Below are 18497 nucleotides of genomic sequence, written 5' to 3' on the forward strand. Positions count from 1 at the left end.
CCCACGTAGGGCGGCCGGCCGGCCGGGCGCCTGAGGGAGGTGACTGGGAAGGCCACTCATGTTTATGAGAGTGGCACTTCAAACAGAGGCGTCCAAGGGCCAGACCTAAAGAACAGACCAGACTAATAGAAGCATGAAGAGAAAGCAGGACTGGCAATCCAAAGTCAGAAAAATGGAGCAGGATGAAAGTGTTTAAGGTCCCATCTTCAGATGGCAGGAGGTGCACTGTGGTGTGGGTGGACGGCAGGAGGCGAGGCCGGGGACACCGCACACGGGGCGCTCGGAGCACTGCAGGGTTGCAGTGTAAACAAGGCATGCGACGCAGGGCACTGTGTCTGGTACCGATGCTTCTGAGCAACCAGGTCATGTGTAAGTAAAGGTCGCCAACAGCCTATCAAGCCTGTGAAGAGCAGGTACACATATCTTTATTGATCTTGCACTAAAAATTAGTGAAAGTATGATATATCCAGGCCATGAAGAAAACCCCCAAATTTTGTGTGTGTATGTGTGTATTCCTGGAGACTGGACCCAGGGACATTCTATTTCTGAGCAATACCCCCAGATCTTTTCATTTTTCTTATTTTGAAACAAGGTCTCACTAAGTTGCTGAGGCTGGCCTTGAACCTGCCATCCTCCCCTCTCAGCCTCCCAAGTACCAGGATTACAGGTGTACAACCCCAAAACTTCTAAAGAGTAAAAGGTGAACTTTTACTAAAATAAAGTAGAATTAAATGCTATGTTAAAATTTAAAGACAACAGAATATAAATATAAAAAGGACAATCTTACACATATTTACCATTTCAAAAGGATACAGATGACAAGTATCAACAAGCCAGAATGAAAGCAAATGAAAATCTATCAAGTTATAGAAAGAAGCCAAAACTGTGCTCAGAAACAATGAATAACACACCTATGTGATTTTGTTATTGAAAAAATGAATAAATAAGCCAGGCATTTTGGTGCATGCTTGTAATCCCAGAGGTTGGGAGGCTGAGACAGGAGGATCGCAGGTTCATGGACAGCCTCAGCTACTTAGCAAGGCCCTCTGAAACTTAGTGAGACCTTGTTTCAAAATAAAAATAGGGCTGAGGGTTTAGCTCAGAGGTAGAATGCCCCTGGGTTCAACCCCCAGTTACATACACACACAGTAAAAATGTGAACAAAATGTTCAACTCAAGAAGTTTTTGAAAAGGCACTAAATCTAAGGATAGCAGAAGGAAGAAAATTCAAGGAATACTTTTAAAAAATTTGTTAAATGGGTGAAAAGAAAACTTAAATTTAAAATGGTAAAGGGATTATAGCTGCACATATGCTGGGCAATTTAAAATTATAATAAGAGCATGCATGACAGTGAGTTATCGGACTTGGAAGGCTCCAGGAGAAGCATAGCTTTCTGCAAAGATGTCAATTCCCCAACTCGCACATTGCAAATTGGGAGCATATTTTTCAGATAATCTCAGAAGCCAATGAAAATGTTATAAGAGACTCACCTACAAAGGAAGAGTGTTTAAAAAATTAGTAACAGGAAGCAGATAACTTCAATGATAAGGAAAAGCCTCCAGAATTTTTAGGAAAAGAATAAAAACTATTCACTCAAGGTCACGGGGGTCACGGTAGGAGGGTAGATGAGGACAGAGACAGGTACCTGGGCTCTTGCTTGGCTGAATGTCTCTGTGTGGTGGAGCCCTGGAGGACAACAGAGGGACCCCTTAGGAGACCACCAGGGTCAGAGCGGGAGAGGCCCAGAGGGCAAGGTGGAGGCTGCGACCTCCACGACTTGGTGGAAACAGCCAGAGCCTCCTGCACCTGGACTGAGGAGCTTGAAGGAGGTCTGACCTCCCTCTTCTATGTCCATGCTGGGCTGCAGCCCCCAGGCCAGACCCAGCAAAACCAGAGGCCCGAGGGACCCAGTGGACATTCAGGCTGCGCAGCCCGGGATCCGGGTGGGCCAGGAGCATGGGAATACCGCCAATGCTCCCAGCTGGCGGACCCTCCCTGGGGTTCATGTCCAGCAGCAGAGAACAGAGAAGCCAGCATGGGGCAGGGGCTAGGGGCTCTCCCTGCCATCCTCGACACAGACCTGCATAGACTTGCGTATGATGTGACAGATGGAAGTCACTAGCTCAACGACTCCTTACTGAAAGAAAGAAAAAACACAAGCGTGGTCTTCCTGCAGATGCTGGCCATACTGAGGAGGCTGCACAGAGGACACCTACCAGAAAGACTCGCATCTGCGTGCTCCTCTAAACTGCATCTCACGCGTAAGGAAAATAAAAGCAAAGTTTTTTTTTTTCTTCTTTTTTGCAGGTCTGGGATGGAACCCACAGGCATTCTACCTCCAAGCCACAGCCCCTGCCCTATTTTTTATTCTTTATTTTGAAACAGGGTCTCACTGAGTTGCATAAGGCCTCACTAAGAAGCTGAGGCTGTCTGCGAACCGTGATCCTCCTGTCTTAGCCTCCCAAATGCTGGGATTACAAGTGTGCACCACCATGCCAAGCAAAGCAAAGTTTTTATTTCAAAATAAAACCTTAGACTTCCGGGAATATGGTGACAAAGAAAAGCGGGGCTTACGAGCCCTGCTAACAACCAATCTCTATTACCACAAAATCAGCACATTTCATAGCCAGAAAACACCATCAGCAGAGAAACAAAAAATGTAAATACAAGGGACAGAGAAAAAGATGGCTGAAAAAACGAGACACCAGAAAGAAACCAGACCGCAGTGCTGCAGCCGGAGCCATGGCGTGGGCGCCATCTTCCCTTGCAGCACCAGGCCCCAGAGAGGAGGGGGACTCAGAACGGAGCTCAGAGCCACAGAAGAGATACGCCAGCCTCACGGTGGAGGATGCGGCAGCAGCGCCTTACTGCCAGCGGCAGTGGCGAATTCACCGGACGGCTCCAGACCAATGCACTCAACAGCCCACCAGGCCCAGAGAGGAGTGGCGGACAGTGAGCTGAGGTGAGCCACTGCGGATCAACCGGGCGGAATTAGGCAGATTTTTCGGCACAGGGAGCATCTAAAGCTCCCAGAGTCTGGGCTCAGCACACCCTGCAGGGCTCAGAGTGGAGCTCAAAACCAGAGAAGAAATACGCCAAACTCATGGCCGAGGGCGTGGCAGCAGCAGCAAATTCACCAAGTCCACTACAGCTCCATCAGCACACTCAACAACCGTGAGTCAAATTGCACCCTCTAGAGGAGAAATCCTAGTACTGACTCCCAGGGACTTGACCCAGTGAGGGAATGGCGGTGGCAGAGATATCACACTGTAGTCACAACTCCCTGCAGGAGAACGCCCAACCTGTCACCCCCCATGGTCTAAAGCAGCCTCGATTGACTCCCTGGGTCTGACTCTGCAATACAACCCAGTAAAGGAGTAGTGGGGACTGAGATACCACAGACTCGAGATCCAGAACACCTTAAGTGAAGTCGTAGTGACCCAGAGAAGGCACAAACTTCTGAAATCATGGGAAAGAGGAATAACAATGGAGCAATGAATGCCCACAACCCCACAACTTCAGAACCTGATAAAACACAAATTCAGAGATTTCTAGAATATCAAATCAGGAAAATAACTGTAGAAATAATAGAGGTGTTTCGAAAAGAATTCAGAGAGAGCCAAAAAGAGATAGAGGATGCAATTAATGAAGTAAAGGCCTCAATTCAAAGTACAAACAACCGATTAGACCACATGAAGAACAGAATCTCGCTCCTAAAAGATGATCACTCCAAAATGAATGCATAGTTTCTAATTTAGAAAAAAAAAATTCTGACACCAGGAATCTGACATTGAAGAAATATGAGCCCATTTTAAGAGAGCTAACCTAAGAATAATTGGAATAGAGGAGGGAAAAGAAGGTGAAAACAAAGGGATCAACAATCTCTTCAAGGAAGTAATAGCAGAAAAATTTCCAAACATAGAGCAAGAGGTCAATACACAGGTCCAGGAAACTTATAGAACTCCCTTTAGACAGGATTGGAGAAGAGGATCCCTATGCAACATAATTGTCAAAATGACCAATGTGGAAGCCAGGCTGAGAATCTTAAAGGCAACAAAAACAAAGGGCCAAGTGATATTCAGAGACAAACCAATTAGAATCACTCCAGACTTCCCAAACCAAGTCATGAGAGCCAGAAGGGCTTATAGTAACATATTCCAAACTCTGAAAGAAAACAATTTCCAGCCAAAAATTTCCTACCCAGCAAAACTATCTATCAAATTAGATGGGGAAATAAAAGGCTTCCATGGCAAACAGAAACTGAAGGAACTTATGTCTTCAAAACCAGCACTAGAGAAAATACTCAAAGAGATTAACTACAAAGAAGAAATAGGTAACACACACCAGAACCAGAGTAACAGGATTTTCCATCCAACAGACAACTAAGATTGGTTATCTGTGGAGATTCATTATTTATGTTAGTCTTTTACCTATCTCTAAATTGTATTGTTTGCTTTAATTGTTGCTAATTTTTAGGATTTCTAGTTGGAATATTAATATACCTTCAGATATAGCATTTGGAAATATTTTATCCCATTCTTTCAGTAACTTTTAACTCTGTTTACATTGTCTTTGGATATACAATATATTTTTTAATTTCTATGGAGTTTGTTTACCCTTCTGTTGCCTGTGCCATTGAAATCATATCCAAGAAATCACTGCCAATTTCAATGTTGTGAGGTTTTATGACCCAGATTTTCTTCTAAAAGTTTATAGTCTTAAGATTTATATTTAGGTCTTTTATCTATTTTGAGTTAATATTTGTATATGGTGTTAGGTAAGGGTCCAATTTTATTCTTTTTCATGTAATTATTATTTTTCAACAATATTTAGTTAAAAGATTAGTATTTCTTCCACCAAATGTTCGTGGAAACCTTGTCAAAAATAACTTGACAATATATGGGAGAATTTATCTCTAGGATTTTATTTAACTCCAATGGTTTATATATCTGCCTTTAGAACAGTACTACACTGTTTCAATTATTGTAGCTTTATAAGGTTTGAAATCAGAAAATATACACCTTCTAGCTTTGTTCTTTTTTGAGATCGTTTTGTGTATCTAGAGTCCATATTCCATATTAGGATAGATTTTTTCTGAAAAATAAATAAATGTATGACAGTTTCACAGAAAAAAAAAAAGAAAAAATATTCTCTGGTAAGAAAAAAAGCAAAAAGAAATATTGAAATGTTATCTTTAAGTCATCAAAAGCTTGGTATCAGACAAATGAAACTGTTCTGTGAGATTATCATTGTTAATTTTGGATAAATTGCTATAATACTAGATGTCAACTACTAAGCCAAGCATGGGAAGGAGGGATGGGGAGGGAACGGGGTGGGGATCAGGTAGGGGCTAACTGGGCGATGTGTGCATGTATGTCTACAAAAGTTTTTTTTTATCCCATTATGATGTATGAATACAGTGCACCAATAAAAAAAATTTAAAAAGTAAAATAAAACCTTAAAAGCTGCAGTGAGCCTCTGCGGCTGCCTGCATGGCATGGGGACAGACCCTCTGGGGCCCCTCTGCAGCACTAATGTGTGGCTGCGTCTCCTGGGCACCTTCACCACCCAAGACTCCTTGGGAGCTGTTCCTGGCTGAGAAGCCTCAGTTTTCCTGTCCCTTGGTCCCTGGACAGCCAACCAAACCACTTCCATGCTTGCTGGAGTCCCAGGTCCACATGACAGTTACCATGGACACTCAGTGTCATATAAAGAGCAGCAGAAAGGATCCGAACTCATCCAAGTGGACAGTGGACACAGGCCAGCGTAAGGGGACATGCTTAGGTGGGGTTGTGCGTAGGGTTATGTTTTACAGAATGGCCTCCCAGTCTCTTGCAAATAATAACGACGTGTTCTCTTCTGCAAAGGAGGCATTAAAGGCAGGTGTCCAAGTATACAGTGCACAAAGACACAGCCCACTTCACGTGTGCGTGTGCCCGGGCTATCGTCCATCACTACCTGGGCTCACTCAGGTCCTGCGGGGACTTGGACTGACCTTCACGGACTCACCTGTCCCATCTATTCCATGGGTATGAACATGAACGCAGATAGCCAGACTTTTGTGTTACTTTTATAGCTGAAGATGGTGGTTCTAAGGTAGTCTCTCAGAAAACCATCAGGAAAGGTCCTGCTGTGCTTTTGACCCTGAGTTGCACACAGCAGCTCAGGCACCAGACTATCCCGTTTTCTTGATGACACTTATGTGACTTGGTTCTGCTCTTTTTGCTACAATGAACATGATTTCTTAGTGAGAAGCAGCAGAGTCTGCACCTCTCTGCACCCACTGAGGTTCTGAAGATGCGGGATCTCCCCAAAGGTCTCACGAAAGGACCCTGGTACATCCCTCCATCACAATGACGGCCACATTGCAGGGACACCCTGGTGCGCCTCTCTGCCATGGGCTAAACCTGAGCAGCATCTTCCTCGCAGACATCCCAGTGCTCTGAAGCGTCTATACCACCAACATGAGAGTGCTTCACTGTACTAAGAACAACTGAGCTGACGGTGCGGCGGTGCCACACAAAAGGGAGACACAAGGCAAGTCTACGGTACCTGGCTGGGCCGGAAGCTTCTGGACGCCGCGGGTGGGCTTTGGGGAGGTCAGCGAGCTCCTGGGCCATCACACGCTGGGTGTAGTCATCCTGCCACGTGAAACCTGCAGGGAGAAGTACAAACCTCAAGTTATCCATTGGAAGCCTGGCCGAGCGCTTGCTCTACTCCAGCCTCACATCCAGGAGGCGTTCCCATCAAACACGGCTCCCCCTGGGGTTTACTGTGAGATCTTATCCTTATAGGAATTCCAACTTTCTCAAATGTCTACACCCAAAACAGACAGCTCATGCTTTGCTACATTTATTTATTTGTTTGTTTGTTTGTTTATTTATTTATATTTGCAGTACTGGGGATTGAACCCAGGGGCATTCTACCTCAAAGCTACACCCCCAGACCTTTTCTATTATTACATTTTTTTGTTCTGTTTTGAAACAGGGTTGCACTAAGTTGCTGAGTCTTGCTACATAGCTGAGGTACCCTCCTGTCTCAGCCTCCCAAGTACTGGAATCATAGGCCTGTGCCACCCTGCCTGGCTTGCTACATTATTATTTGTTGGGGACTCAACCCAAATTATTCTTTATTTTGAAACAGGGTCTCACTGAGTTGCAAGGAGCCTCCCTGAGTAGCTGAGGCTGCCACAAACTGCAACCTTCCAGTCGCAGCCTCCCAAATGCTTACATTATTTTTAGAACTAGGCAGGAGGAATGCTGGGTATCACTGGCACTAGGAACCTTAAGCCACGTGCAACATTGGAAGAGATATTTGTCCTGTGTGGAAGATAGAAATCTATGCCTGGGAGAAGTTTCTGATCACAGTGAAGATACTCCTTACCCACAACGCGCATGTATTGTCCAGGGCTCATGCGCCCACCCGGCTACCCTTGGCAATTCACCCGCTAACCCCACACCCCTTGAGAGCCAAGCATCAGAATGGAGCAGGGGTGTTGTTCCTGTGGAGCAGTTACCGTGGGCTTAATGTACTGTGTCTGGGAGCCAATTACATTATATTTACACTCAAATGTTATGACAAAGAGCTTTGGAACAAGGGTGAAGCAGTTATGAAGGCAAAATCCATGTGATTATGCATTAATTACATGCACTGTGGATCACATGATAATTATGCTCAGAATTACCAAATAACTCCCAAGAATAATTATTATGCAATTTGTACATTTTAGATCTTATGGTAACACTTTCGCACTTAGAACTACCCTATGCAATTATCCGTAATTATCTAATCACTAAATATCATGTAATTACAGAGGTATATTTTTATGCCCTGCCTGTACAAAAACACATTACCAAAATCCTCAAATCAGAATGGCTCTGTGCGTGTGTGAGCCTGTGTGTGCAGAAGTCCAGGATACATACTCTGGATGGAATTAAAAGAAATGCTCGGTAGATATAATCAGCCTTCGTGAGCACACTGAAATATTTTTAAGTGAGAATCTAAATTGCTTTAAGTTTATAGATGGCAAGACTCAAACAGTGGCACATCCCCAAGTCTCCAAAGGCCAGCAGCATAATGACCAAGGGAGATGGCCTTCAGCTCACGCTCAGCAGCTGTCTGCAGAGTGTGAGGCAGAGACCAGGTCGCCGCAGGCAGTGCAGCCCACAGCCATGGCCACCTCGCCAGGCATCAGTTAAGCACTCAGTGATGACCCTGTCCATCGCCCTCACCAAAAGCAACCGCAAAACGCCCTCCACGGAAAGCATGCTCTGCAGCGGTTGCTGGTCCATTCCCAGGAGTACTCCAAAGGGAGAAACACTAGCAGTGTTAACACAATACCTAGCATATTTTAACCTGCCATTCCCCAAGGATACCTCAATATTAATATTTATCAGGAAACAGAAAATCAAGGCACAAAGGGAAATTTCCATGAAAAAAACATTCATCTATAAAAGTAAGATAACTGAAATTCAATAAAAAGAGCACAAAAGCCCAAGCTCTCGCAGTTCTGGGGTCTGTGATAAGGGCGCATCCTTCCAGGGCCACGGCGGGCCAGCGCGTGAGGAGGCGCTGAGTGTATACTGTGTGAGGCATGCCCCGGCCCGTCACTCAGCTGTACTGGGGGCAAGAAGGAGCTCTCAGAGAGCAACAAAGACCTGCAGGCAGCAACACCCCTGTGAGCTTCTCCCCAAGGATGTCTCAGAGGACACCTAGGAAGGTGGAGGAGGTTGCTAGCAACCCTTGCCAGACAAAGTGGAAGACCTAGAGAGTGCAGAGAAGGTGGCTGACTAAGAAGGACGCGGGGTGAACACCTTGGTCAGCTTTGTCTCACACACCCATACCTGCAACCTACAGAGGCCAGCAGCCCAGAAACACCACAGGATGCAGACAGGAAGCCCAGACAAAGCTGTCTCCCATCAAAAATGACCAGGGAGGGCAGCTCAGAGAGACAGGGGAGTGCCAGGTGACCCCAGATACCACAGCCAAAGCACCGCCCCCAGGAAAGGCCGAGAGACAGACATAGAACGTGCCACACCCCACCAGACTATAGTAAAGAAGGCCAGGAGGGAGGCATAGCCTTTACCCCATGGTGTCTGGGATTCCATGTGGGGTGGAAACACCCCCCACACACACACCTAGGCATGGACGGGTCAGCAGGTCTCCCTCACCTGTCAGTAACAAGGAGCACCCACCCTCACCTGGCAGAGCCGTGCCAGAAAAAGCCACCGCGCACCAGGTTTCAGTGAGATTCGGAATCTCATAATACACAATAAATGACCAGATTTCAGTAGAAAAATCATTGCTCACTCCAAGAACCAAGACCTCAAACTGAGTGAAAGAAGGCAACCAAGAGACACCAGTGCTGGGATGACAGGCAAAGTCAAGCAACTACAAACACACCCGAAACAATGGAAAACAGAACGTCTCAGCAAATCCATGGGTGATACAAGGACCAAAACATGCATATGTTAGGTGAGATACGGACGTCCCCTGAACAGCTCATGCTCAGAGCTGAGGTATTAAGTCCTGAAGGTTTCAGTGGACTTCCTGGGTGGCCTCCGAGGCAGGTGGGGTGCAGTTGGAGGAGGTGGGCCCCTGGGTGTGGCCTCAGGGACTGTGTGTGGGCCTTTGAACCCCTTTGCTTGCTCTCTTTCCTCTGGCCTCCAGGATGTGAGAGCAGAGCATCACTCAGGTACTGTGCGTGGGACTTTGAATCTCCTTCCTTGTTCTCTGATTCCCAGCTCCAGGATGTGGCAGCAGACCCTTGCCTTCTCCCTCTTTCTGCTTCTCACCGCCATGCCCTGAGCTCCAGACCTAGCCTGACATGTGCTGAACCCTGAAATCTCTGAAACTGTGAGCAAATGAATCTGCCTTCCTCTAAATTGTACAGTCAGTTGTTTTGGACTACATCAGTGAGAATGTTGACTAAGAATATTACAACTGAAGGATGCAGTGACCAAAATAAAACAGTTCTGAGGGTGCGCCTCATATGATAGAGAAAATGTTGGTGAACTCAAAGACAGAACAACAGAAACTGCCCAATTTCAAGAATAGAGAGAAAATAGTCTGAAAACTAGAAATAAACAGAGCCTCAGGAACTCTTGTGTCCACAAGTCTCAGAAGGAGAGAAGCAAGAAGGACTGAGAAGATATTCGTGGAAATAATGGCTAAAAACTTCTCAGATTTGGCAGGAGATGTAAACTTAAAAACTCAAGAAACTAAGTACACCCCAAATAGAATAAACCCAAATCTCCCCAAGACTTGTAATAGTTAAATTTCTGAAAACATTAAATAAAAAGTCTTGACATCAGCCAGAGAAAAATGACACCTTACTTACATGGGAAACATAATTCAAAAGAGAGAGGATTTTGAAATGCTGGAGGCCGCAAGAAAATAGCACGTTTTTAAATGCTAAGAGTCACCCTGAATCTGTCACTATCCATCCATATAACCAGTGAAAATATCCTTCAGGAATGAGAAAAAAAAATCAAGACATTCTCATATAAAGGAAAAATGAGAGTTTTTCAACCAGAAGGCCTATTCCAGAAAAACTACTGAATGGATTTCTCTAAGTAAAAAAAGGAAATGATAAAAACAGGAGTTATAGGAAGAAAAATCAGGCAAGCAACAAGACAGGCAAACATGCTATGCGTCCCTCCTCTTGAGTTCAGTGCTTGAGTCAGATCACAGTGACACCAATGTCTTTCTACCTGTGTATGGAGGAACTATTATACAGTCATTCTAGAGGTGAGGGGCAGGTAAAGTTTTTATACTTCAAATCGATAAAATAAGACACCAGCAAGCTATGGTGTTATGTATATGCAATAATATATACAGCAATCATTAAGAATGATATCACAGAATACACTCAAAACACTACATATACATTAAAATAGATTACAACAAAGTTAAAGTAATGCAAATGAAAGGAAGAAAAATTAAAATCATAAGTAGAAGAACAAATTTAAAACAAAAAAAGCCAGGCATGGCGGTGCACGCTTGGGATCCCAGCATTTGGGAGGCTGAGACAGAAGGATCGCAGTTCATGGCTAGCCTCAGTTACTTAATGCGGCCCTTTGCAACTCAGTGAGACCTTGTTTCAAAATAAAGAATAAAAAATAGGGCTAGGGGTGTAGCTTGGAGAGAGAATGCCCCTGGGTTCCATCTCCAGTACAACAATAAATAAATAAATATAATATTTAAGTCTTAAAATATAACTAATTATATTAAGTATCAATAGGCTAAATATACTAATGAAAATACAGACAATGGCTGAGAGAATTTTTTTCTTTTTTTTATGAGGTACTGGGGATGGAACCCAGGGGCATTGTACCTCCCAGCTATACCCTCAGCCCTATTTTTTTTAGTCTTTATTTTTGAAACAGGGTCTCACTAAGTTGTGAAGGGCCTCACTAAATGATAGGTTGGACCCCCTCTCCCCTCCCTGTGTGACCCTTCAGCGGGGACAGGAGGCGGAACCCTGGAAGCCATAACGGAGATATTGAGATGAGATATCATGAGACTCTAGGTGTCATGAGACTTCAAACATCGCGAGACAGACTCCAGAGGTCGCGAGAGAATCGGCATGCCTATAAGACATCGTGCTTCCGTTCCGCCATGTGACTCAGCCGTGGATCAGGACTATACGCCACTCTCCAAACGCGTGGCTCGTTGGCCCCTTCCCCCACGGCCTGCTGGCTCTCCAAGGGTGCCGCATCCAAATAAGTCCGCAGCTTTGATCACCTGGCTGGTATTTTGCCTCCTTCGCGACTCCCTAGCTCCGTTGTCAAGGGATCACTAAATAGCTGAGGCTGTCCACAAACTGAGATCTCAGCCTCCCAAATGCTGGGGTTACAAGCATGTGGTACTATGCCTGGCATGGCTGAGAGAATTTTTACAAATTACTCAACTATATGATGATATGATATTTGATTCAAATGTAATGACAGAAATACTGAAAGTAAAAGTATGGGTGAAACACATCCTGTAAGCATTAACATGCACCAGGAGTGCTGTATTAATATGAGGTAAATGAATCTTCAGAGCGAAGAAAATTATCAAAGACAAAAGGAGTCACACAGTAATGGAAGCGAGAGTCCCATCAACAGGACCTACTAGAGGCTCTTACTACTCGGTAAGTAACACCCAATGAGAGTGGAGGGCATCTTTTTGTTGACCCATGGAACATATGCCGCAGTGGACCACGTTCCAGGCCAGGACCTGGCTCAGCGCAGTGGAGGCGCCGGGCGTCCCAGCTGTCTCACTGAACACAGCGGAGGCCCCGGAAGTCAGCCACAGAGGGTAAGGCGGAGCCTCCTACAATGTGAACACGTGCTCTAAGAATCCAGTGAAGAAGCTCGATTTAACTAAATAAAGATGAAAGAGAAAAAAAGGTATCAAACTTGCAGCACAGTTAAAACCATGAGTAAAAATTAGCATCGAGTGCTTACACTGGATCTGTCATCGAAGTTCCACATCAAGAATCTGCACCAAGGACAGGGAAATGAAGCCGGAGCAAGTAGAATGAAAAATGCAGTAAGGAGAAGAAGAAAATAAAATTTAAATCACATAGAGGAAAATCTGCGACAAGAGCAAGTCCCTTAAAAAGATCAAACTTCTACCAAGACTGACAAAAAGATAACAGGAATGGCCAGCAGAGGCAACAGAACAGGGGATTTCACTGCAGACTCTGCAGATCACAAAGCAGCCCCTGGGCTCGCATCCTAGTGCAGACACGCGCACAGCAAAAGAACCGCAAGAGAATAAAGAACTCTAAAAAATACAAACTAACACAACCCATTCAGTTTCAAGTAGATATGTAAATAGTACTCTATTAAAAGAAATTCAGAATTCCAAAACTCTCAAAAAGAAACGTAAAGGCCCTGATGGTATCACTAAATTCAACCAAATATTGAGAAGGAAAAACTTCCCAACTAATTTTATGTAGCCTTTATTAATCTGCTATGAAGAGCAGACAGAGGCAAGACAATAAAAGAAACCTACCGACAAATATCCTTTGTGAATATAGATACATATATCCTTTGAAAATATCATAAAAAATCCAGTCAAATTATTAATCCACCAATAAGTTTACCTGATGGTGATTAGAACCCTCACAGCCCGATGATTTCCTTTCTGAATACTTCTGTATTGACAGTCCTGTGCGCGCTCTACAGTCAAACCACCAGAGCCCTCTCTGGGCGCTGCCCAGGGCAGGAGGCTCAGAGCAGGCCAGGATGGGGCCCAGCGCAGCTCAGGCCGTAACCCTGACATCCTCTGCTTGGTCCTCTTTGGCCTCTTCCCATTGCAAACAGGACTCAGATGCACCCCTGGGGCTGCCGGTGAGGTTGTGAGCTATGTGAGCGTGGGGGGATCGGAAGCAGGGCCCCTAGGCAGCCTGGAAGGGCACTGAGCATATGGGGATCCGGAAGCAGTGCCCCTAGGCAGCCCGGCAGGGCACCTCTCTTCTGTGGCTCACTTTAACGAGCCCCACGTCTCCTCTTATGGATCTAAAAGGGCCATGTGAGTCCCCGGGGACGTAAAAGAGGAACCCCACGAGCCACCTGTGGACACTCCCAGGAGGTGCTGAAGGAGGTGGAGAAATCCCTCTGGGTGCTGAGCCCCGCTGAGCCCCACTGAGCCCCGCTGAGCCCCACTGAGCCCCGCTGCCAGGAGCAGCCTGGGGCCTGGGACACACTCGCTCTGGGGCTGCCCTCCACGTCTCTGGCTCCAACAGGGACCAGAGGCTAGACTTTAAGCACAGATTAGCTCCTCTGAGCCTCAGTTTCAATGAGGATAAAGGAAGACCTCTCCCTAGCTCCATTGTGTGGACAAAAGGAGACAATACTCCTGTCTATCCCAAGCTCAGCCCCTGGCGACCCCTTAGCCACCGGATGCCCACATCCTAGCTCCGTCCCCCAAGCCCAGGTGACCCTGGGCCACCTGGCTCTCCCCCGTAGCAGCTCCCTCCTGTCAACACTCCACAGAGCTGGCTCAGGGTCTCAGCTGCCCCTCACTGGGACGGTGGCCAGCCTGGAGCCCATGAGGTGAGGGAGGCCAGCCTTGGGCCCTCGCTGCCTCTGCCTGGCCTTGGCGTCATCCCCACTGGGTGGAAGGTGCAGGCTGACAAGGCTACCAGGGCAAGGATTTCAACCCATCATGGAGTGAACACAGGCCTCGCCCCTGGTCACACCGCCACATGGCCAGTGGCCAGTGCCCAGCCAGGACGCTCTTATGTTACTTTGTGTTCCCATCTCCCAGTCTCTGAAATGCTCCCCCAGGCACACAGCCCAACCCCCATACTGCCCTCAAGAGAGAGCAGGAGGAGACCCCACAGCAGGTGCCTGGGAGGCTACAACCACCGGCCTGCCTGTCACCCAGAAGCAGCACTGGTGCATGCTGGGGAAGCTGGCTGCCTGGAGCCTGAGGCTGTGGAGGGCCACCCGAAGAGGTCAGGGAGCTGCAGGGCTGAGGAGCTCCCCAGCAGGAAGCGGCTCCCTCACTCCTCCCTCCAGGATCCTCCTTCAGCTCTGAGGTCAAGCAGATCTTATCAGTTAATTCAGAATAAAGTGGGAGGCTTTTCTGCCCCTAAAAGGCCAGCAGGCAGGAGAAGCAGCAGTGCAATGGTGCCCCTGGAGCAGCCTCTGCCCCTGGCGGCCAGCTAGTTCTCTGCCCGAGCTGCCATCCCCCATCCAGCCACACTTGGTTTCTGCACCACCCCAAAGCCTGTGTGCTGGCGCCTCCATTCAGTTCTTAATCTTCACTTTAAGACATGCTTTCTTCCTGATCTTAAACTGGGAAGTTTCCCCAATTGTGTCGCTAAGAGAAGGTGCCTGGACGAGCAGGTATGGCAGGAGCTCCAGGAAGACCAGAGACACCCAAGAGCCAGGGGACAGCTCTGGATGGCTGACAGTGGAGAATCCCATCTCAGGTCCTGAGCAACTCGGTCCTAGGAAGAGAGGATGAGTTGTGTGGCTGCAGATCTGCAAAGAAGGTCAGAGAGCAGAGGTCAAGGCACACGTGTGCCTGGGATGGGCTGACAGCTGTCTTGGGCCCCTGGCTGGAGAAGCGGCTGCAGGTGTGTGTGGCCTTGGGACCCTCCCCTGGTGAGGAGCCAAGGAGCCAGGGCCCTGGGCTATACTGAAGCTCCCTGGCTCCAGCAGCCTGGCCTCTGCTGGAAACATGATATGTACTGGTATTGGGAAGAGAGTTTAAAAAGTATTAATGTATCAATCCTGGGAAAGATGTCCAACCTTGAAACATATCTTCTTTACTAAGAAAGCCAGGGTTAGCCAACATGTCCTTGCATTCCTACGAACAATTTAACACAGTTTGGGGGCCTGTGTTTGAAGATAGAGATGCCTCCCCCTCCGGCCATAAATATGGGCCTGTGTTTGAAGACAGAGATGTTTCCCCCTTTTAGGCCATAAACCCAGCTGGAGAGATAACAGAAGCAGAGCAGGGGCTGGCGATAAGTTGTAACATGATCTCCAAAAAATCAGAGGGACCTGCTGGACTTAAACAGGATAAAAACTCAGTAAACTGGAGTTCGTTGGCATTTTCATTCGAATTGCCCCCCTGTGCCCCACTCCGGCACAGGGCTGTAACTATCTCTATATGTCTACCTTTTTAATAAACTTCTTTAAATCTTCAGCAGCTGTCCAAGCGATGAATACTTATTCTTAGCTTAGGACAAGAATCCACGGTTTTTCTGTTTGTCTCTGTGTGTCTGGTGGCGGGGGGGGGGGGGATTATTTCACACCACACACCTTTTTCCCCCTCAACCAATCCCCTGCAACATGATACACCCAAGACTGAGGGCCCCTCCGCAGCTAGTCCCCAAGTTGTGTCTCCTGCCTTTTCCACACTGCAAGATACATAGAGACTTCACACAGGAACATGATTTGGGCTTGTGTGTGCCAGATCACAATTGAGTCTGCTGGAGCAGACGTTCCAACCCTGAGCCCACCAGGGACTGGCTCAGGACCGCGGCTTGCTCTGGATTCTCTGCCCGTGAAGCCTCCTTCCCCCTCAGGCTGCACCATAGACCTGGGTGCCCCCCGAGGCTACATCACAGACACGGGTGCTCCCTCGGCTGTGGGAAGGAAGGTGCAGGCCACCGTGGTCAGCTCCCCTCCCCCTTGCACAGCCTGCATGTCCCTGCCGCACATGCCTGCCCTGTCTGACTCCACGAGCAGAGTACAGGGCACCTCGGAGGACCTCGGTCCTTCACATCTCTCCCCAGCCTGCCTGTGCGGGGCTGCACTCAGCAAGACCCCGTTATCAGGGACCGCTGCACTGCCCATCTCTGCGCACAGGCGGGGACAAGACGCCATCACCTCCCATCGACACCCAGCGTGTGAGGACTCAGAACCCAGGCCAGGCAGGGAAAGGCCTGCTCCTGCAGCCTCCGCCTACTGGTCAAAGTGAGAGAACCAAAAACAGGTAGAAGTCCAGGGAGGCCGCCGCTGTGCAAGCTGGCTCCGTGCTCTGCCTCTTATATGCGGTGGGAGCGGGCTTAGTGTAACTTAATTTTCTCTTTCCTACCAACAGGTCACAGTAAAATGATGATACACGCATAGAAACGGGTGAAAGCCCTCAGAACAAAAACCAGAAAATCAGGCAGACTTATAAACAAATTTGAGGAGAGAGGCAGAGAGGAAAGAGAATGGGTCGGCTGTTGTGAAGGAAAGACACAGACACAGCCAGGACTCTTGCCACACGGGAAGTGCCAGTCACGAAAGCCGGAGCGCCTCTGAACTCGCCCCGCTGGGCCTGGACACTGCCCAGCCCTGACTCAAAGGGAAGGCATATTTTTCCAGTGGCGAGGAAGAACGCTTCAGTTCAATTATTACGATGTCTCCTTGCTCTAGACTGCCAAGTTGACGTGGACAGCAGAGGCACGGGCTGGGCCTGGACTCCCGGTAGAGACACTGACTTCAGCAGGGGAACATGTTAGGAATCCACCTCTAAACTGAGGCCCGAGCCACGCTGAGCCGGCGCCCGGGACCTAGAGCCCCTCAGGGACGGGCCTCAGCCCAGATGGGAACAGCAAAGAATTCTGTCGCGAGGTGTCGCAAGTGCTTAGTTCCCAGGGAGCCCTTCTTGCCTCCCCCGAAGGCCATGCTTTCCTTTCCTGGCACTGTGGCTGAGACTTTCCCCTGATTAAACCTGTCCCTTCCTGTACCCTGCCCAGCTCCGCTGTGAAGACACTTCTTCCTGAATTTCTGCTCCCTGTCCCTGGACACCAGGGAAGCAGGACCTGCTGCCAAACCATAGCCATCCTCAAGCTCGGGTGGTTTTGATTACCATTCTGTGGCTCTCTGTGCCAGAGAGTGACCACAGCACTTGCCCATGTCCTAGTTCACCCAGTGTTTCACTAGCCTGGCTCTTCTGCTGTCTTGACTCCCACTTCTTGCTGGTTTGACGATACCTGTTTTTAGGTCTTATCAGAATCTGACCTGGACCAGCTACAGGCTCTGGCCACCCAGGTAGCACCACCTGGATGGCCCCTGAGCAGCCCGTGGGCTCTGGCCTTACCACCATCCCTCCTTGGGTTGGATGTGCCGTTTCCACGACGTCTCTGCCCCCTTCACTCCATTCCTGTTGGAGTCTTTTCTGTCTTCTGTCTTGAACGGCGGCCTCTAGCTGCATACACACAGGTGTGTCCAACCCCTCAGCTCAGTCTTTTCAATAAGAGAAGTAGAAACCAAGCAGCTGCTGAAGGGAGTGACCCAAGAGATAAGAATCTCCTGAGATTCAAATCAGTGACTGAATGAGGGAGGAAACCGGAGTCTAACAGCAGTGCACCGGAGGCTTGGGCGGTACTTTAGTTTCTCAGTGCCCTGGTCTGGCTTGGGTCAGGGGTGCTGGCCTCGCGGGATGTGCTTGGAAGTGTGCCCTCCACTTCGGTTTGTTGAAAGGTTGAAAGAATTGGTATGAATTGTCCTTTAAATGCTTGGCAGAATTCTACATGAACCCATCTGGCCATGGGCTTTTCTTTGATGGGAGACTTTTATCACCGATTCCATTTCCTCCTCGTCTTGATCTGTTTGGGCTTCGTGTTTCTTCAGAAAACAGCTGGGCAGGCTGTGTCTGGACGTGCCTCCATGTCTTCGAGGGCACCCAGTTTCCTGGTTTTCCTGGCTCAATGTCATCTCCTATGGTCCTCTATATTTCTGTGCTATCCCCTGGTCCTTTTCATTTCTGATTTTCTTTATTTTTTCTTAGTCTAGCCACGGCTGGAAGTTTCGTGCCTTTCACAGGCCCGACTCACCTCGCCTTGGTCTTCCTGCCGTCTTTCTAGTTTCTGTGCGCTTGTCTTGGCTCTGCTTTGTCATCCCCCTGTGCTCCCTCTGCCTTTGTCATCCCCCCGTGCTCCCTCTGACTTTGTCATCCCCCCGTGCTCTGCCTTTGTCATCCCCCGTGCTCCCTCTGCCTTTGTCATCCCCCGTGCTCCCTCTGCCTTTGTCATCCCCCGTGCTCCCTCTGCCTT

The 18497-nt window shown here is 48.0% G+C and overlaps 1 protein-coding gene across 1 annotated transcript in view; it reads right to left on the reverse strand.

Moving 5' to 3' along the window:
* Positions 1–18497, reverse strand: part of PTPRN2 (protein tyrosine phosphatase receptor type N2) — a gene marked incomplete at both ends in the record, with an annotated part of 666019 nt that overhangs the window by 417327 nt on the left and 230195 nt on the right. The window contains one exon of the mRNA XM_080701298.1: positions 6554–6656. Within this exon, the coding sequence (XP_080557424.1) occupies positions 6554–6656 (103 nt within the window). The remainder of the gene's footprint in view (positions 1–6553; positions 6657–18497) is intronic.

Source organism: Muscardinus avellanarius (assembly GCF_963383645.1).
Source record: "Muscardinus avellanarius genome assembly, chromosome: 9".
Classification (NCBI taxonomy): Eukaryota; Metazoa; Chordata; class Mammalia; order Rodentia; family Gliridae; genus Muscardinus; species Muscardinus avellanarius.